This window comes from Geotrypetes seraphini, chromosome 6 (genome assembly GCF_902459505.1).
Source record: "Geotrypetes seraphini chromosome 6, aGeoSer1.1, whole genome shotgun sequence".
Taxonomy (NCBI): domain Eukaryota; kingdom Metazoa; phylum Chordata; class Amphibia; order Gymnophiona; family Dermophiidae; genus Geotrypetes; species Geotrypetes seraphini.
In genome coordinates, this window is record NC_047089.1 from 63,389,233 (window position 1) to 63,411,154 (window position 21,922).

The 21,922-nt window shown below is 44.3% G+C and overlaps 1 protein-coding gene across 1 annotated transcript in view; it reads left to right on the forward strand.

Annotated features, from left to right (window-relative positions):
• SUCLA2 (succinate-CoA ligase ADP-forming subunit beta) overlaps positions 1 to 21,922 on the forward strand; it is a 156,278-nt gene that overhangs the window by 35,116 nt on the left and 99,240 nt on the right. Inside the window, exons 3-4 of the mRNA XM_033948227.1 lie at positions 5,741 to 5,840; positions 8,732 to 8,894. Of these exons, the coding sequence (XP_033804118.1) occupies positions 5,741 to 5,840; positions 8,732 to 8,894 (263 nt within the window). The remainder of the gene's footprint in view (positions 1 to 5,740; positions 5,841 to 8,731; positions 8,895 to 21,922) is intronic.

Genomic DNA, 21,922 nt, shown 5'->3' on the forward strand with positions numbered 1-21,922 from the left:
ACTCGCCTCGAGGGTGTCCGCCTGTGCAGTGGCCATGCGCCGGCTGGCGTGGCTTCGTACCCTCGAGATGGAGTCAAATTTGCAGGAACGCCTGGCAAACTTGCCTTGCGTTGGGGTGGAATTATTTGATGACTCTTTGGATGCGGCGACGGAGCGACTGTCCAAACAGGAACGCTCCCTGGCCTCTCTGGTACGGCCGAAGCCTAAGGCTCCTGCCCAGCGTCCCTTCCGGCAGCCCCCGAGGAGGTACCCTCAGAAGTCCACACCGGCCTTCTCCAGACCGCCCCCTCGAAGACAGCCCCAGCAGAGTAGGGGTGGCCCCTCTAAACCTGCCGCGCAGGGGGCCGCCAAGGCCGCGCCGTCCTTTTGACGGGATAGGCGGTTGGGGGCGGGCCCTCACCGCAATATCGCGCCACCCCCTCCCCATCGGGGGTCGGCTGACGGCCTTTGCCGGGGCCTGGTCGGCGATCACGTCGGACGCATGGGTGCTCCGGATAATCTCAGACGGCTATTCGCTAAACTTCTCCTGTCCGCCTCCGGACTTGCCCCCCGGGGCTTGCCCTCCCAATCGGAACCAGCTGGCCCTTCTCCTGGAGGAAGCCAGGGCCTTGTTGAGTCTCAGGGCGGTCGAGGTGGTACCTCGCGATCAGATGGGCCAGGGGTTTTACTCCCGTTACTTTTTGGTCCCAAAAAAGACCGGGGACTTGCGCCCCATTTTGGACCTCCGGAAGCTCAACAAGTTCCTGGTCCGGGAGAAGTTCCGTATGTTATCGCTCCCGGTTCTCTATCCACTTTTGGAGGAGGGAGATTGGATGTGCTCCCTGGACTTGAAGGAAGCTTACACCCATGTTCCGGTGCATCCCGCTTGCCGCAGGTTCTTGCGTTTTCAGGTCGGGGATTTGCACCTGCAGTATCGGGTTCTTCCCTTCGGGCTGTCATCTTCCCCTCGGGTATTCACCAAGTGTATGGTGGTGGTGGCGGCGGCCCTGCGCTCGCGGGGTCTGCAGGTCTTTCCCTATCTGGACGATTGGCTGATCAAGGCCCCGTCCAGGGAGGGGGTTATCTTAGCGACCCGACAGACTATCAGTCTTTTGCAGGACCTGGGGTTCGAAGTGAACTTCCCCAAGTCTCAGTTGCGTCCGGCGCAGTCTCTCCAGTTCATTGGAGCCGTGCTGGACACGGTTCGCCTCCGCGCTTTTCTCCCCCCGCCTCGACGGGAGACTCTGCTTCGGTGGAGTCGCCATTGTCAAGGGCAATCGCAGGTGTCGGCCCAGCACATGATGGTTTTGCTGGGTCACATGGCGTCGACGGTTCACGTCACGCCGTTCGCTCGCTTGCACTTGAGAATCGCGCAATGGACTCTGGCGTCGCAGTGGCGACAGGATCGCGATCCGGTGTCTTCCCGGATATCAGTAACTCCTTGTTTACGTCGATCGCTCCGTTGGTGGACCGTCTCTTCCAATTTGTCAGGGGGTTTGCTGTTTCTCGTTCCTCCTCACACCAAGGTCTTGACGACGGACTCCTCCGAGTACGCGTGGGGAGCGCACCTGGACGGTCTGAGGACGCAGGGTCTGTGGTCTGCCGAGGACCGTCGGTGCCACATCAATGTGCTGGAGCTTCGCGCCATTTTTCTAGCTGCGCGAGCTTTTGTCCACCTACTGCACGACCAGGTGGTACTCGTGCGGACGGACAACCAGGTAGCGATGTACTATGTCAACAAACAGGGGGGTACGGGCTCTTGGCCTCTGTGTCAAGAGGCTCTCCGCCTTTGGGACTGGGCGATCTCCCAGAACATATTCCTGCGGGCGGTGTACATTCAGGGAGAGCAGAACCAGCTGGCAGACAAACTCAGTCGTCTTCTCCAGCCGCACGAATGGTCTCTGAACTCCCGAGTACTTCGCGAGGTTTTCGACCGCTGGGGAACTCCTCAGGTGGATCTGTTTGCCTCTCCGGAGACTCGCAAGCTGCCCCTCTATTGCTCTCGGATTTACTCTCCGGATCGTCTCGAGGCGGATGCCTTCCTCCTCGAATGGGAGGGGAGGTTCCTTTATGCGTTTCCGCCGTTTCCTCTGATTTTGAGAACGCTGGTTCATCTCAGATCGACCGGAGCCTCCATGATCCTCATTGCGCCTCGTTGGGCCAGGCAGCCCTGGTTCTCCCTACTTCTTCAACTCAGTACCAGGGAACCTCTGCTTCTGCCGGTGTTTCCCTCTCTGCTGTCTCAGAGTCGGGGTTCGCTGTTGCATCCCAATCTTCAGTCCTTACATCTGACTGCTTGGTTTCTCTCCCCCTGACTTCGATTCCGGTGTCTCGGGCCGTGAGGGACGTTTTAGAGGCCTCGCGTAAGGTCTCGACCCGGCTTTGCTATATTCAGAAATGGACCAGGTTTACATCCTGGTGTTCTTTGAATAGTCTGGAACCAGATTCGGTGCCTGTGGCTTCGGTTCTGGAATATCTTTTGCATTTGTCTGAGTCTGGCCTGAAAACGACTTCCATTCGGGTACATCTCAGTGCCATTGCAGCATTCCATCGGCATCTTGAGGGTCGTTCTCTCTCTCTTCATCCTCTGGTGACGCGTTTCATGAAGGGGCTAGTGAATATCCATCCTCCTCTGAAACCTCCTCCGGTGGTGTGGGATCTTAATGTGGTCTTGGCTCAGCTTATGAAGCCTCCCTTTGAGCCCATCGACAAGTCGCATCTTAAGTTTCTTACTTGGAAAGTAGTCTTTTTGATTGCACTCACGTCTGCTCGTCGAATCAGTGAACTACAGTCCTTGGTGGCGGATCCTCCTTTCACGGTGTTTCATCATGATAAGGTGGTTCTTCGCACCCATCCCAAATTTTTACCTAAGGTTGTGTCTGATTTCCACCTCAATCAGTCTATTGTCCTTCCGGTGTTTTTTCCGAAGCCCCATTCTCATCCTGGTGAGGCGGCGCTTCATACCCTTGACTGTAAGAGGGCGTTGGCCTTTTATCTCCAACGCTCCAAGTCTTATCGGAAGGTTCCTCAATTATTTTTGTCCTTTGATCCTAATCGTTTGGGACATCCGGTTTCAAAGCGCACCTTGTCCAACTGGTTAGCTGCTTGTATTTCTTTTTGCTACGCTCAGGCTGGTCTCCCGCTTGCGGGTCGTGTTACGGGTCATAAAGTCCGGGCGATGGCAGCTTCTGTGGCTTTCCTCCGATCTACGCCTATGGAGGACATTTGTAAAGCTGCCACTTGGTCTTCGGTTCATACGTTCACCTCCCACTACTGTCTGGACACTTTGTCCAGAAGCGACGGCCGGTTTGGCCAGTCGGTGTTACGTAATCTGTTTTCATAATTTGCCATCCTCCCACCTGCCCTTTTTTGGTTGGCTTGGAGGTCACCCACATGTGAGAATATCATGCCTGCTTGTCCTGGGATAAAGCACAGTTACTTACCGTAACAGGTGTTATCCAGGGACAGCAGGCATATATTCTCACAACCCGCCCACCTCCCCGGGGATGGCTTCTTTGCTATGATATGGAACTGAGGACCACGAGGTGGGGATGCGCCCTCTAGTGGGCAAGAAGGCTAGCACATGCGTGGTGCAGTGTGCAAACTTGAAACTTCTAGCAAGTTTGCTTGAAAAGCTGTCCGCGCTGGGGCTCCGTAGATGACGTCACCCACATGTGAGAATATATGCCTGCTGTCCCTGGATAACACCTGTTACGGTAAGTAACTGTGCTTTATAGTTTATAAATCTTTCCTTTAACAGTCGGAGAGGAAGTTCCAGGCCAGCCCGGAACTTCCTCCCCGACGTTAGAATTGACATCGGGTGGCGAGAATTGGTCGGCTCTGAGCTGGGGAAGATAAGCAGGGATAGCTAAGACCTCGGCACTGGCCTGTTCCCCGATTGCAGTGGCTTGAGGGAGGGCAGTGAGAAGGGAAGGGAAGCAGATTGGGGACCCTTGCTTTAGGCGAGCCGTAGTCGTGGTCTATACGCGATTGTCCTCTCCACAATCGGAAAACTTGTGAAGTGGAGAGGACAGATTGCAGGCCGCAAAAAGTCCCTGGGGGGCTGCATACAGCCCACGGGCCGCATGTTTGAGACCGCTGGCTTAGAGAGAACACTGGTTCCTATGATCTCTGCTGTATTTCATACAAGAATCAATTGTATGTTTCCTGATATTATGTGGGAATCTATTGTCTGAATATTAGCTATTAGCTAGACTCGGTGCCAGTTTGCAAGTCCAACCCTTTGAATAACCATTCTCTAGCTTCCTCCCAGTGTATCCCAGGATGCACAAGGCATGGGGCCTAAGACCTTGATTGGTGCAGATGCCCCTTGGGAGGGGTTTTAAGCATTTGAGCCAATTTGGTCCTTAGGCCCCCCTGCCCTGTGCATTCTGGAATACACTGGGAGGAGCCTAAGGCCTGAGTCAATCAGGGCTTTAGGCCCCTCTTCATGCATCCCAGGATACACCGGGAAGGGAAGGCCCGCCATTTTGGGGTGGCGGGCCTGTGGGTAGGAGGACTGTGCGTCTTCACTTAAGAGCTACGGGGGTGGGAGGAGCCTGGGGGCTGAGGCAGGAGGGAGTGGCCATTTCTCCTGCTGATTTTTTTTTCTAAATACAGGGAGTGGGGAAGGGTAGGGGGGTCCTGACATGGGGGGGTGTAGGTCGGTTCTGGGAGGGGACATCCAGTGGCAGGAGGGAGTGGGCATACCTCCTGCCAATTTTTTTCCCCCCAAAATTCAGGGGATTGGAAAGGGGAGCATTTTGCGGCATGGGGGGATTGCTGCGACAGGAGGGAGTGGTTATCCCTCCTGCCTCTATTTTTGTTTTGGGGGTCGTTGGGTAGAGGGGGCTGGCTCGACCTCCTTTTTTTTTTTAACGGGGCAGGTATTGTGCTTGTGTTATGCACACACACATCTCTGCACATAGAAAATAAATGAAAAAAATATGGCAGACTGTTGTTTTTTCCAGGTTGATATTACCAGTCGGCAAAATTTTGTGCTTGTGTTATGCACACACACATCTCTGCACATAGAAAATAAATGAAAAAAATATGGCAGACTGTTGTTTTTTTCAGGTTGATATTACCGGTCGGCAAAATTTTGTACATGCCTTTGCAATGTTAGCCCATTGATCGGATGGCTCGTTTTATTAAAATGAGGTCATTAATATTAGTAATAAGGTCGTTTACATGGCAGAGTCTGAGAATGTATGAACACATGGAAAACCACTTTGTACATGGAAAACCGTTTTGCACATCGGTCGTTGAACCAGTCAAACTGATTTAATGACTATCTGTACATGATTGGAGCATTTAGTGCATGTAGGCCTTTGTGTTTTAGCTGTGGAATTGAAATTTAATTTTTCATTCTACTGGCTAGGGTTTTGCATTTACTAATGTACATTCAGTTGATTAATGCACCTTAAATTTAGTTTATGCTAAATTGATTTAACATGCACTAATCAATTTAGAGTGTATTAATTTATTGGTTAGCATGTGTTAAATTAATTTAGCATGCATTGAAAGAAACCCATCTCAAAAATGGGAAAATTCACAAAACTAACAAAAACAAATCAAATTTTTCTTACTTATGGTAACTGGACACTACTTCACTTACATTTCCTTCCTGCAAAGTTGCTGTACTCGTAAAATACCATTTAGCTTCTTTTCTTTGCATTGCTGACTTGTGTTTTATTCTCTGTGCCAGTCAACCCCAGTAGGTGGCACAAAAACAGTAATATTTTTCTTTTCTTTGTTAAAGGCTCAAAGGATCTTGTTGTAAAAGCCCAAGTGTTAGCTGGTGGAAGAGGGAAAGGGACTTTTGAAGGTGGTTTGAAAGGAGGAGTAAAGATAGTTTTTTCGTAAGTTACCTTGTTTTTTTTTTCCAATTAAGATTTCAGTTTGATCATTTTGAATTTTAGAACTTATCTCAACAGATTTCAGATCAATTGCTTAAATCTGTACTTTTCACTTTAGGCCTTTGAGAGAATCTCAAGCCAGTTTGGTTTTCAAGATCCTCAGAAAAGTTCATGTGTTGCACACGCATGGTTTATTTATTTATTTAAAATATTTATATCCTGCAAATCCAACAATGCTAAGCGGGTTCTAAAGTTGCATACATAATCAAATAAAACACAAAACATACATTAACAAATCATCACCAAACAGAACCTCTCTGGCAAAAGCCAGAAAAAGAGAGGGAACCCCCCATCCCACACACAGTAACACATAAATTTAAAACAACATAAAATCTACATAACAAGAAAAGCAGGTCATACAGCTTTCAAAGAAAGGTATTCGATAAGACCCATCTCAGACAAATTTATAACCTCATATATCGATGTGCAATTGAAAAAGCCCGTGTGATAAATGCCAGGGGCTTGGCCAGCATCTAGCCTGCATTTAGTGCATAGGCCAGATACTTACCACACAAGCACTGCATTATATGCAGTGGCAGATAGTGCAGGTACTCTCATGTAATGCAATGGCAGCCAAAAAGTAGTAATTGAAAAAAGAACAGCTGTGGTGGTGCACCCTGACCTTTTCCATCTGTAGCATCATCCCCCAGCACAGAGCTTGACACCCCCAGCCTGCCAGCCCTTCCCCCCAGAGCTACCCAAGTGTGTCTCTGGTAATCCAGTAGCTCCCACTCTGGGCTGCCAGACTACCAGGGAGTTTGTTGAGTAAGTCCTGGGGGTTGGGGGGTTGGGCTTGTACTATGGGGGTGCAGGTCAGAGGGACTGTGGTGGTGCAGCTTGCTGCCGATTCATCTATGCAGCAGTTTTGCAACTAAACTTGAGGTGGAGTTAAGTGCAGTTGAGCTATTGGCAGTCATGTCAGCTACATAGAAACATAGAAGATGACGGCAGAAAAGGGCTACAGCCCATCAAGTCTGCCCACTCTGCTTACCCACCCCCTGTCTATGCCCTAATGACCCAATTTCCTTATCTTGACCCTCGTAGGGATCCCACATGGGTATCCCATTTATTCTTAAAGTCTGGCACGCTGTCTGCCTCGATCACCTGCACTGGAAGCTTGTTCCATTGATCAACCACTCTCTCTGTGAAGAAATACTTTCTGGTGTCGCCGTGAAATTTTCCGCCCCTGAGTTTGAGCGGGTGCCCTCTTGTGGCCAAGGGTCCCTTGAGAAAGAAAATATCATCTTCCACTTCGACACGTCCCGTGAGGTACTTAAATGTTTCGATCATGTCTCCCCTTTCCCTACGTTCCTCGAGAGTGTAGAGCTGCAATTTGTTCAGTCTCTCTTCGTACGAGAGACCCTTGAGCCCCGAGATCATCCTGGTGGCCGTCCGCTGAACCGATTCAATTCTGCGCACATCTTTACTGTAATGTGGCCTCCAGAATTGCACACAGTACTCCAGATGAGGTCTCACCATGGCCCTGTACAACGGCACTATGACTTCAGGCTTTCGGCTGACGAAACTTCTATTGATACAACCCAATATCTGCCTTGCCTTAGATGAAGCCTTCTCCACTTGATTGGCAGTTTTCATGTCTGCACTGATGATTACTCCTAAATCTCGTTCTGCTGAAGTCCTAGCTGAAGTCCTAGTTAAAGTTTCTCTGTTCAAGAAGTACGTCCTGCATGGATTTCCGCTTCCGAGGTGCATGACCTTACATTTCTTAGCATTGAAGCCTAGCTGCCAGGTTGAGGACCAACTTTCCAATGTAAGCAGGTCCTGCGCCATATAATTCTGTAAACTGCATTCACTTACTATATTACATAGTTTGGCGTCATCGGCAAATAGTGTTATTTTACCTTGAAGCCCTTGAGTCAGATCCCCTATGAATATGTTGAAAAGGAGTGGACCCAGGACCGAGCCCTGCGGCACTCAACTGGTCACCTCCGATGTTTTAGAGAGGGTACCATTAACCACCACCCTCTGAAGTCTGCCACTCAGCCAATCATTGACCCATGCAGTTAGTGTCTCTCCTAACCCCATCGATTCCATCTTGCTTGGCAACCTGCGGTGTGGGACACTGTCAGAAGCTTTATTGAAGTGCATGACACCAACCTGTGCAGTATGTTTTTACTGCCTTGACTGGTTTTAATGGACAGTGCATGAGGATGCAATAAAACCTATGCTGGCTGCTTAATTTCAACTTAGTAAAAGTGCTCCAAGTTAATTTGAAAAATTTGACTACTAGGAAAAACAAATGTTTCACACTCTCAAATGTCTGATTTGAAAAACATAGACTAAGAAAGAAGTCTTTTACAATACTACCTGATGAGATACATTTAAAAATGCTAATTTTAAAAAACTTCTATTGCCTTATACCTCTGTTCTCTCTTTGTGTGTCCTCTTGGTGAGAGTCTTGTCAAGGCAGAGAGGACTGGAAGAGAGATGATTGTTCTCTTACTGTTTAGCAAGCAATCGATGCATGAGATTGTTGACTAAAACCAGAATTTTGAGCCAAGGACAGAACCTTTTTAGATTTTTATTTTTATTTTTTTTGCAAAATGTGGGGGTTGGGGGAATGGGGGCATTAACTGTTTAGACTCCTGCCAAAGATGGAAGTGTTTAAACCTCTTGTAGGGGAAAAGAAAAAAATGCAAAGTTCATTGTTGCATTTCTATGATATCCACACATTGCCCATCCATTAATCCACCAATAGATAGAAGGAGGTCTGTAAACCAGTTTCTCATGTATTCTAGGTATGTTTCTTTTGAATATATTTTTAATTTCTAAATCACATCATTTCTTTTCATTCTGAGCTTCTTGTATTGTAGTCCAGAAGAAGCAAAAGACATTTCCTCCAGAATGATTGGGAAGAAGCTATTCACCAAGCAGACTGGAGAAAAGGGCAGAATATGCAATCATGTATTTATTTGTGAGCGCCGGTATCCCAGGAGGGAATACTATTTTGCAATTGCAATGGAAAGGTCATTTCAAGTGAGTAACCATATGCGTAAGAGGTTTTTTTTTTCTTTGTATTCATCTCTGCTCAGAAAATGCACCATTGTTGCTGTTAATATGAATAAGGTCAGAGTTTAAAAATGTGCATGTTGGGAATCATAAAGTGCAGTTGTGCATTTAGTTTTTTGCTTGCCATACTGTGTAGTACTTTAATGGTGATCTTTGTTTTGAGCATTTCCTGGAGGGCTTTGATTAATTAGCTGCTACTTCTGAATATTTATGAACTACTGTCTCTAACATGCTTAGAGTTTTGTTTAAAAAAAATGTAGTGAGAAAATGCTTGCTACTGCTTCACATATGCCACATGGGGGCAGTAAAACATTACTAGAAGAGGTTTTTGGTGCTAGAATAACTTCAGTGCTATGGGGAAAAGTAAAAGAAAAGAAAAAAAAGGCCTGCTTCTCAGATTTAAAAAATATTTATTTATTTAGTGTTTCTTACTGTAATTCCTTTAAAATATAAGAAATGGGAAACAAGAGTGATTGATTTGGGGCTTTTGGGTTTCTTGGAGCAAAAATGTGTTGTTCTACATGTCTTTTCTCCCATTTAACTATGCTTATATTTTGTAACGGGAGAAACAATGTGCTTTACATTGTGTCAAGCCTGCAAATAAATGTATCTCGTGATGCTACAGGCAGTTAATAACCAGCCAGGAAGAAAAGGGAATGTGATAACATTAATGAAATGTTTAAAAGACCATTTGAGATCCAAATTAAGCACTCTTTAAACTCCTCCCTCCCCCTTCTGAAAAAGGGTTTGGGTTTTTTTTTTAGGTTTACAATTGTATTGAATTTTTAGGAATAGGCATTAATAAAATACAATATACAATTCAACTGGAAAAGACATTTACAGGACTTAGCAAGACCTTCCTCCCCACCCCCCAACCCTGAAGACATCAACAGAAATGTTACATATTTTAGAGCAAACAAAAACAATGCATTAGGGAACACTTGTGGAGAAAATGTTCAAACTGACCTTTCTTTTCTGCTATATTGGTTTCATATTTATATATAAAGCATGGAGTATTATACCAGAAATGAATATTTAGTAATGCGATTTTACCATGTGCCAGTCAGACTGCATCACTATCGCTATCATAATCCTTTTTAATCTCACAATTTTATCTACTGATTTTTGTTCCTCCTGAAGGGGTCTGATTACGTATAATTGAAAGATATGACAGGGAGACTGGATGCACAGTGGTTCCTGAATTTTCTGCCAGACTTGTTTCATAAATTTAGAACAGTAAGACAGAAGAATAATTGATGTTCAAATATGTCTGTATTCAATAAACAGAGCCAGCATAAATTTGATACTCTGTTATCGATTTTATGCAGCTTGATCCTGTGAGCCATGAAGTAGAGGGACTGTGACAAAGATGCTGAAATAGAACATCTTATATTGGGCTTCCAGAAGCTATATCATTGGGTACTGGATAGAGAAGTTCTGAGTCTAGCTTCCCAGATTACTCTAAAATCAATAGTGTCTGAGGCCCAGATATTGTCTCAATGCCATTTATAAAATGCTACATATCCAGGGTTTTCATTGATACAAATTTAGTATTCCTGCTGCATTGGATGGTGATGCACTTTTTTCTCCAAGGACAAGCAAGCATAATATTCCCACATGTGGGTGACATTATCCATGGAACCAGGGAACTGTCACTTTAATCTTTAGGCAGTGCCCATACCACATATGTGGTGGTGCCTTTCTGTCCAGCACTGGATCGCTGGACCATTAGTTCTTCATTTTCTGTTGAGCTGAGAAGCTGTCTCTTCAGTGTGTCAAATGTTTGCCAATTTTTTGTGCCTTCCCATGCGTTATTCTTGTAGTTTGTTTTTATTGTGTACCAGTATTTCATCCAACTTTAGTTCATTTTTGTCAGGTTTGTTTTTTTGCCTTCCACTCCAAGCCCTCTTTTCCTCCCAGGAGCATCAACTGTTTTTGGCATCCTAGCTAGTTAACCTCCCTAGGTTAATAAGTCCTTTGACGTAGCGAACATCCATTTTCCCTTCCATGTCAAAGAGGGTACTGAGTTGCTTTAAGAAATGTTCTCAATATGGCACTTCTTTTTGGAAGGAAAGACGCCAATGTGTACATAATTGTCCCCTGAAGAAGGCGACGGATTCGCCGAAATTTGGATCCATTGGACTTTGCATTGTTTGGACTTTGCTTGTTTTAGCATTTTTTAAAGATTTATTATTAACTTTGGTACAAACTGTGAATAAAGGATTTGTGACCGCAGGTTGGTTTTGACATCTCCAGTGCCTCTTTTTGTTTGTTCTCAATATGATCAGACAATTTCAGGTTCTGACTCACATAATTGGTATGTCCAGTGTCTGGGTCCTGAACAATGGGACACTTGCTATGACCTCTGTTTCCTCATGCAAAAGAGGTCACTGGAAGTATAGTAATCATAGTAAGTGCCAGTGCACCAAGGACCCCTCTTCTTCTGTTCAGCTGGTATTGTCTTATAGGTGTGTTTCAACATTGAGGTCTCCTGCATACTTACATTTGATACAGCAGACTGCTTCCATGCCGATGTCTCTCTTCCAGTACCTGCATCATCTACAGGAGGAGATCCAAGCTATGCTCAGACAAGAGATTTTGGGACTACTGCAGACACAGTCTTCATAGGCATTAACGGCTTCCATGCCTGCCTCAGCACAGCCTGAAAATACATTGAAGTATTGATCGAGGACAAGGTCATGCACCCCTGCTCAATGTCAAACATTGGGATTGGCATGGACTCGATGGCATGCATCATCATTGGAGGAAGAGTTTTCTCCTGGACCAGACCATTGGCCTACAGTCAGCACTCTTCTCGATGCATACTCCCTGATTCACCTAGTTGGGAGTACTAGAAGCAGTCTGTCTCTGATGTCTTCAACTATTCAGATGAAGATTTGCCAGAATACTCAGCAGAAGAATCCTATGGTATACCTTCTGATCTTTCGCTTTCTCCTCAATGACGTAAGCCTCTGCCAGATAGTATATCTTTAACTGGCTTCATGAGGCAGATGGGTCAGGCTTTGTCCATCAAAATGGAAACAGGAGGAACCTTGCTCTGAACTTTTTGAACTCCTCGACTTTGAGGTACCACCAAACAAATGTGTTAAGTTACCCTAGTATAGGGTCATGAAATAAGCTCAACCTGTCATCAATTCAATAGTTCATCTCCTGGAGCTGTTCTGTTTATCATCAACTACCCAAAGCCACATCTGCACTCTTCTCAGATACTGGATTTCATAAGGGCTCTCCTGGATACTACTTGGGGTAAAACTTTTCTACCAAAGCAGAAAAACAGACAATCTAATTCACCTGTGTCAAACAGTCTCCTCCCATCAATGCACTTTTACATGTCAGATGTTAAGCCTTCTTGGTTTTATGGCATCGACAGTACATGTTATCCCAGGACAAGCAGGCAGGTATTCTCACTAGTGGGTGATGTCATCCGACAGAGCCCCGATACGGACGTCTCACAAGCATGTCTTGCTTGAAGAAACTTAGAAGTTTCGAGATGCCCGCACCGCGCATGCGCCAGTGCCTTCCCGCCCGATGGTCCGGGCGTGTCTCCTCAGTTCATTTTCTTCCGCGGAGCTGAGAAGTTCAACTTCAATTCTGCGCCCATTGAATCTGTTTTTTTGCCTTCTATTATCCGCGGGTTGGGTTCTTTTGGGCTCTCCCGTGTGTTTGTTTCTTTCTTTGATTTCTTTTTAAAAAAAAAAAAATTTTTCCTTCCAACACCGGTGGAACTTTTTCGGCCTATGTCCCGGCCGATCACCGGTTTTAAAAAGTGCAGCAAGTGCCAGCACGCGATTTCGCTCACGGACCCTCATCGACGCTGTCTCCAGTGTCTGGGGCCGGATCATTTTCCGAGATCGTGCCGGCCTTGCTCCACTTTGACGGCGCGAGCGTTTAAGCGTCGCTGCCTGCTGTGGGAGTCCATGTTCAAGATGGAAGCTTCGTTGGATCCTGTGGCTTCAACATCGACTGGGGCTTCGACTTCATCGGCCAAGCCCTCTGCCTCCCCGGCTGCCTCGGGCCTTTTGAAACCGGCCTCGTTCACGCCGGTTTTGGCCTCGTCTTCTGCGCCGGTGCCTTCATCTGTCTCCTCGGAACAGGTACCGACCCCCATAGTTCCTCCGGTGGTGCTTAAAGTGCCGAAAGCTGGCAAACAGAAGCACACTGCACCGAAATTGCGCGAAGACCGTGCGGAAGGGCTCCCGTTTGGTGCGGATCCCTCCATATCGGCTTCGTTGAAGTCCATCCTGGAGGCTCAGTTTGTGGAACTCATGACCACCATGGGTCCCCGGCTGATTGCCTCGATCCAGGGTGACCTCCCAATTCCGGTCCCAAGGGGCGGGCCGCCCCCTCCTCCTCCTCTGCGCCGCACGACCTCGTTGCTCGGCGAGGAGGATAGGCGGGCGATGTCCAGCTCCTCGAGGCGAGCCTCGGTTGGTGACATGCCTCCCTTGGAACCGATTCCATCGACGAAGGCTCCTCTTGGGGAGATGCCTCCATTGGAGCCGATTCCCTCGAGGAAAGCCTCCCTTAGTGACCTGCCTCCTTTGGAACCTATTACTCCGCCCCATGACACTGTGTGGCGTCCACCTTCGAGGCCTCCCAGTCCTGGGCATAGCAGGAGGCAGGACGAATTCTTCCGGACCCCCTATCGAGCCTGGGCGGCTTCCGGGGAGGCTCTGACGCATCCGCCTCTACGATTGACGGCTTCGAGTCCTATCTGCTCTTTGGAGGCTTCTGGGGACCAGTATTCTCATAGGCGGACTCGATCCCCTTCCAGGCATCGAGAGGAGCATCGTTCCAGACACTCTTCGAGGCATTCCTCCCGGCACTCCACCGTCTCGCCTCATAAGAAATTGCCTCGGATGGGGTATTCTGCTTCTGCTGGGTCTCCCCCTCCCGGGCCGGAGTTCGAGGACCCCCACTGCAACACCACATCTACCACCCTATCCCCCCTCCCGGAACAGAGAGTTTCACAACCCTTTAACAAAGACCTGAGGCCGAACTGTGGGCTTTGGGAGACAATGAATCAAGATAGTCCCCACACCATCTGGAACCATTTCCAACGACGAAAGGTGGAATGCCCCCCCCCCCGAGTCTCCTAACGAAACAATTCATGAAATTTATTCCTCCACTCCCAGTATGTGGGAGACTCAGGCGAAACCCAAAGCAGCATAATACAATGTCGACTGAAACGGACAAGATTCGTTTCTAGGTCCCGAAATAACATTCTGTCATCTGGAGGCAATTCCCCCCAGAAAGAAAGATAGATAGCCAGTATTCTGAAGAGATTTTTGCCTGATTTTTTATGAGTCTGCAAAACATTTATATATCTGTTACATGGGTCAGTGGTAACCATCACAAGAAAAGGGGGATGGACAAGAGAGGGGAGAGGGTGCGTGAGCAGGATATGTACTTCATTGTTTAAATCTTAAAGGTGTTAAGAGCTGTGGGGGGTTGAGCCTTCCTGTCTCAGACAACTAACCTAGTTAACATAAATTAAATGACCTCTTCCCAAACCATTAAGAAAGTAAACACCCAACATTCTACATTTGATTACTTCCAGCACAGGCAGGAACAAAAGACATAAAATATGTGTGTCCTTTTCAAATGTGTCCTTTCATAGACAGAGACAGAAAATCTATCCTTTCATTACAATCCCCTCTTACGTCATGAAAATGACGTCATAAATGCACAGCATGAGCGTGGAGGGAGAGATATTCTAGATATGTCTCTTGAGGAGGGGTTTTAGGGGCTGCAATGAGTCAAACAGCACAGGAACAGTCTCTTTTACCCACCCCTGCATCCAACTAAAATACAGATCCCAAGGATTAGATAAACCAGAATTACATTTACGTTCAACATTCTTATTGATAGTAATAAGGGACTCAAACCTAGCCTTAACCTGGTCTCGGGCCTTGAATTCATCTGGGACCCCTATCTCATCTATGTATAGCTAAAGTGCACTGGCCTATCTACTGGCTGAGTAGTTTAACACGGAGCCGGAGGTCTCCACAGAGCCAGTAAATATCACCTAAAGAAAAATCTAATGCTGCAACAGTGAAGCATACCTATAATTTCCAAAAAAAAGAATACTAGGCTGTAGTTAAATTTCCAGTATGCCTCGGACAATAGTTTCTGATTAATACATTAACACATTTTAGCTAATCATGATTTAATCAGGACTACTTGAAACCGTCTTCCTGCCCTCAGGGTCTATCTGCATCCCCATGCCAGAGTCAGATTGATACAATTTCCCATAGGCTTTTGGTGACACCAGCTATGCCAACCGAAAATGCTGAACGCCTGCAACGGCTATGCTGACATCTTTCATATTCTTTGAAATGAAAGCAAACTTGTGGTACCCTTAGCCAGCTTGCCTCACTTATGCCTTGCCAATCTCTAACAGTATATCATAGCTGTCCTCCAAGCTATGAAGATGAACAGTTCCCATTATGAGTTCAAACCTCTGTCTTAGGTCGTATAGGCCATAATCTGGGCGGGGATCCCAGTATGCCCATATCTTACCCGTCGTTGAGCGAGTGAACGTGCATAAGGGTTGTAGGAAACTTTCTCAGGAGGCCCAGGCAAAAAGATACAAAGATGTCATAAGAGAGTATGTAAGTATGGGATAATATTATCTCTGACCCTGGTAATGGTAATGCAATAGGCCATGCCAAATTAAAACCAAATTAGAACCAAATTAGCAAGTTGTCAGAGAAGATACTGGAAATTCATGTATAACTGCCTTAAAAGCTAGAGGGAACTTTGTGAGAAAAGAAATGTACACGTGTTTCACTCTACAGCAAAGGAGAATCATAACAATACATAGCAAAATTTGTAGAATAGTTAAGATAGGATGAATTAAAACATTAAATACATGGTTTGCAGTGGGCGAATACTCAAAGAAAAGTTCCAAAGCTTGAGACATGAGCATCTTGGAGCAAATTTTGTGCAATCTGTCCATTTTCAAAAGTGATAGTATGATTCACTTCTTTGGAGGTTTTCTTAAGTTGTTCAATGTAAGTATGGAGTTCAGTAAAGTTCAGCAGCTTTTGGAATGTCTCATTCCCCATTCCAAGAGGTAGTGGATGTACAGCATATGAAGTAAAGTCTGAAATGTCCATAGAATAGGTTAAATAGGAGGAATTGTACAGCAAAGCGTTCTTAGGAAGGTGGCTTTCTCCGATGAACAGGAAACATTGTGTACAGCATGTGTGGAAAAGTCTTTGCAGTCAGGGTGCAGGAAGATGAATTACAGTCTAGCAGGAACCGGCAGTCTCTTTAAACTGGTGAGATGCACACTTGGGATGAAATGATGTTTGCACAGGATCTGTTGTTTGCACAGGATCACTGGAAATTAGTGGTGTTCACCCTTGAGATGAAATGATGTCTGTGCATACAGGGAGGGATTTGAAAAGAGTCCCGATATCATTCAGCAGCTGTACTCCAGTGTGATAGAAAATGGAGGAGAAACCATGTTGCCTGTACTGAATGTAGAGAGAGAGAAACCAGGTTGCCTGTACTGAATGCATAGAGAGAGAGAGAGACTAGTTGCCTGTACTGAATGTGGCAACATGTAACAATATTAATGCATTTATAGTTATGGCAAAAGACAGACAATAATCAGGTACTTAAGGTTCTTAATCAGACATTTCAAAAAGATATGTTTTTTGTGTGCTGCATATAACTATTATGGCAATTCAGAGAGACCATAATTCTGTACTGAATGTATTAAAAAAATTATGTCAGAAATGTGTACTGAATGGTTCATATCAAGTGAGCACCATAGAATATAGATATAGAATAAAACCTTTTCTTAAAAATATAACCCCTAACTAGTATATGCAAGTTATAGGGAAAAAAAGGAACATTGCGCATTTGGGCTAGTAAAAAGTGGGAAAAGAGCTTGCTCTAGAAATGGCCAATATTATGTATCCTGGGGTACCCCTCAAACCAAAACAAATAGACAAAAGACAGACCACATAGCACAGACAACATAAAACACAAATTTTGAGGCGTCGGCATTATTCTTCCATCTGTCAAGTGTTCAGGGCTGAATTTAACTCTGCAAATAAACACATTGTTATAGAAAAACACAGCAAAGATGGACCCCTGAGTAGTATAAATAATGCATATCATAACCATCTCATATTTAGAAAAGCTAATGTCTCTTTGGATCGTCTTTATCTCTGCAGTGACAAAGAGGATCCCTGGAAAACACCAGAAATATCCTAGTGCCAAAACTGGGATGGGCATGCATACATCCGAACCGCTGCTAAGAAAAAGAAAAGAAAAACACATTTTCCTAATTTCAGCTAAAACAATAGGAAGGAATTTTTTTCCATTCACAAATGTGCCAGCTGTGGCTTTCCAGATTTTATCTTTAATAGTCCTGTTCATGCGTTCGACAATACCGAAACTCTGTGGGTGATATGGGAGATAAAATTTCCACTCAATGCGGAATGCGATAGCTAAATCTTTGCATACTCTGGCAGTGAAAGCAGGACCATTATCTGTTGATGTGTGTGGGACATCCCCACCTAGGGATGATTTCGCGAAGTAAAATGTTCACCATAGTCTGAGCAGTTTCATTTGTAGTGGGAAAAAACTTCAGGTTATCGGGAGAACATGTCAACAATAACAAGGGCAGCTGGTATACAGGGTTTCCCCTCTTTGCACCAAAGTCCGTCCGAAGGGCGGCTTTGGGCACCGGCCAGATGGGCATTGATTAAGTCAGTGACCAGGGTCTCCGCAATTAAAACATCCAGTACTTCTGGATGGATTATTACCATCTCAATCGGAGACAGGGGCTCGCCCGCTACGAAACCCGTGACCCCTTCTTCCGCGAGGAGCGGACAGGCGCGGTCCCCAGGTAGGTAGCTGGTCCTAATAATGCAGGATTTCCCGAGGCTTAGAGATCTCAAAGCGTAGGAGAGTGTTGCGTAGTGGTTAGCGCTACAGCCTAAGGAACCTGAGGCTTGGGGGTTCAAACCCCGCACTGCTCCTTTTTTCAATCTGAAATTATGCACGAGAACTAGTGGGCCATTCTGAAATCATTTGTTTGACCAGAATCTGCAAAGGAGAACGGAGGTTAGAAAGGAAAGTCTGAATAAGTAGGGAATCCATATTTGTATGGGCACTAAGACTCATTAAGCCTCTTCCACACCTATCAAGCTCTGTCTGCAATCCTGATCGAATCACATTGGATTCCTGTTACTCATCGCATTACCTTTAAAATCCTACTTTTAGTTTTTAAAACACTGTCTTTGAACGAACCCCAATTCATTAATAACTATTTACTCCCCATAGTATATCACTTTCTTTAAGATCCATTAATCAAAAACTCTTAACAATTCCATTACTGAAAGTAAAATAGGTAGGTAAATTCATTCTGAATTAGTTCTCCCACTGAATTAGCTCTTGGCACCTGGCACTTTGGTCTGTAGGAAAATTTCTGTTTAGTTTCTGGACTTCCCTTCTATCTCAGGGGTGAGTGTGCCACTTTTCTCACCAAGATATAAACTTGTAGGATTAGAAACAATTATAAAGAATTATTGAAGAAGAAAATGACCTAAACCATTTTAAAAGCAATCTGAAGAGCTTCCTTTTTAAAGACGCCTTTAATTTATTTATTCCCTATTCCTATTGCCCTTACCATTCACGTCTTCCCTTGTGTTCTATTAATACAATTGTAGTTCTGCCCTTTCTTCCTTATGCATCTGTTAGTTTGTATGTCAATATGTCAGGCTCATGTAATTTACTATAAATAAGCATATGTGTACACCTTTTGTTTTTTATGATCGTATTAGCACTATAATTAAATCTACATTTTACAGATTACGTAGGATACGATCTATTGCAAAATTCCTATGTCAGAACATATCCATTAAACTCATCACTAAGTCTAGAAAATATGACCATGTTACACCCCTTTTAATAGATGCACATTGGCTTCCAGTTAATTTCGGATAACGTACAAACTCTGTCTGCTTGTTTTTTAAATCTCTTCTTCATAAGACCCCAGCATTCATATTTAAACATTTAATTCCTTATCATTCAAACAGAACCCTGAGGTCTAATGAGCAAAACTTATTAACCATTCCATCACTTAAAATTATTAACACTAGACGTCAATTTATTTATTTATTTTTTTTTGTAACTGCTCCTCAAACTTGGAACGATCTTCCCATTTATCTGCGGAATGAGCAGGATTTAGGAAAATTTATTTTACCCAATGTTATTATTTAAAGTTTGTTTTTGTATTGTATTGTCCTTATTTGACTATAGAATTTGATTAAGCGATTAATCAAGAAAAATAATAAACCTGAAACTTGAAACTCGATTTGTAAATTGCTTAGCAAATTAAATTAAGCTATTCAATAAGTTAAAAATAAACTTGAAACTTGAATCTCACAAATTTCCATATCTTTCTTGCTCTATCTGTAAAACTAATTCTGGCCCCTGTATTAATTAAAGTTAATTTATCCTGACCCTCTTTAAGACAATTGCCTCCAAATTATTCAAAATACTGCCATTAAAATCATTTCACCTTAAAAGCTCAAAAATTTGATCATGTCACACTACTTTTGATTAACTCCCATTGGCTTCCCATAGATCATTGATTTACTTATAAAATAATGTTACTGATACATAAAACCATAGCTTCCGATCTACCTGATTTCATCAACAGGTTATTAATCTCCCACAACCTGCATCGCACATTACATTCTTCTTATCAAAACCTGTTATCCATTCCCTCTTTAAAACACCTTGGCACCGTGCATACTAATAAAGTTCATCACTTGATAAATTTAAAACTAGCTTGAAGGCCTTTCTTTTTAAAGACGCATTTGGAGTATAATAGTCCTTTTAAAGACTGTAATGGGACTTTGCTCCTTGCGTTTCTTATTCATTTTAATCTTTTCTACAAAGTGCTAGATTATTTATTTTTTGTTTCCTCCCTTTTGTTTTCATCCTTCTCTCTTTCTTTTTCATTATAATTTGTTTTGCTTTGTTTTTAAATATATGCCTTTCTGACTGTCTGTTTTAATAATTACACAAATGTATTTCTACCCTTTTTAATTTTGTTTCTGTAAGTTCCCCAAACAAACCTGAAACCTACTGGCCTACAAACAGTGCTGAAAACTAGTCAGCCTGCTTGTCACTACAACAAAGGACAAGGACTGTCACAGAATCAGCTCTAGGACACCCACTGCAAAAACCAAACCTGATCCAATACATATTGTGACAGGGAAGTGCCTGTCAGCAGTTTAAACCCGGTTTTAAACCCTGCCTTGCAAAGGGCTGTCCCTATTCCTAAGCCCAGGAAACTGCCCAGCAACCCTGTGCCCATCACCAAGAGCCAACAGGTAGGGCAAGGCAGAGAGGCAAGGACAGAAACCATAGCGTTCTTTCTCCCTTAGTCTAACTGTGAACTAGTATGAATAAATTACTTAGAGCCTGAGAGGAAAGCCGGAGGTGAGAACCTGTAATTAACCTCTCCCGAAAGCTTGCACGGAACTTAGAGTCCCGAGAATTCTTAACCCTTAAGAGCAGTCTGAAATGGTTGGGTAATAAAGTTCCCTAACCCTACCCTGGGAGTTTGGGGTAGTGGGGGCATTGGGCTTCATGTGGGACAGTGCCAAAGCTTCCCAAAGATCTTTCAAACAGAAAAAGCAAAATCAGGAGAAAACGTTTTTGGTTTTATTTTTTGGCTTTTCTGCCTGGACAGCAGGCTGGACTGTATGAAAGTATGCTTTTGTCCAAGTCTCCTCAACACAGAGGGACTGCTGGAACCCCAGTGCTGCAAACTGAGGGAAATAAAGGAAAGCTGAACTTTACCACTAACGCAGCCTCCACTAATTATTTCACTGTTTCCCAGTGGGAATCCTCCTGGGAGCGCCTGGTCCCCACGCCTGGGGCGGGAGCTGGGTTGCCAGCGCTAGGCTTAACCCCGGCCCCGCCACAATATATGCAGACGACATCTCCATCCTAACAGCATAACAAATGAAATCTCAAAATACATTACTCATATAATGACTGAAATAGAACATTGGACAAGCAACTTCAAACTGAAACTTAACACAGAAAAAACAAAAATCTTCCTTGCAAGCCCAACGGATAATAAAATTACCAATTCAACGCTACATATAAAAGACCATGATTACCCAATTACCAACTATTGTAATATCGTTTGTTTGGGTATCATTCAGAACTCAGCTGTCCGCTTGATATATGGATTAAAAAAAGAATGACCATGTCATCCCCACCACAAACCACTGCACTGGCTGTCAGTCGAGGCAAGAATATTATTCAAGTTCTCCTGCATATGTTTCAAGCTAGTCACATTAATAAAGCCGAACTGACCTACAATGCCTTTAGAAAACTCATAAAAACTACCCTATTTGACAGATACATCACCTAAACAGAACCTCACCAAGCACTCTTTCTTTTCACAATGCTTTCTGAAATCCTAATTCGTGCTGTTTCTGAATCTCTAAACAAACTGTACATTGTAATTTTTTCCCTTTTTTTTTTTCTCAGGAAAGCTGTGATTTTTCTTTACAGGTCAGCTCCGAAATTCTTAGCAAACATCGTACCTTGCAATTTTGATTCCTAGTAGTCTCTGTACTCTGTCCTAATAGTCTCTGTACTCTGTACTCCCTCCACATATTGTAAATCGCTGAATGTTCAGCTCTCTTAAATGCAAACCGCCCAGAGTCGCAAGATTGTGGTGGTATAGAAGAACAAAGCCATTACCATTATTATTATTATTATTATTATTACTGAAGCGAACAAAGTCTCATCTGTCTAGGAGGTGGAAAATCCTAAGTGTCTTTATGACCCATTAGAAAAACAATATCACAATGCAGGAATTTTTTCAATAACAAAAACAATATAACAATGCAGAAATTTTCGCTTACCTTACCTTATAAGCGAGGTACATTAATAATATACAATATAATCTTATACTCTAT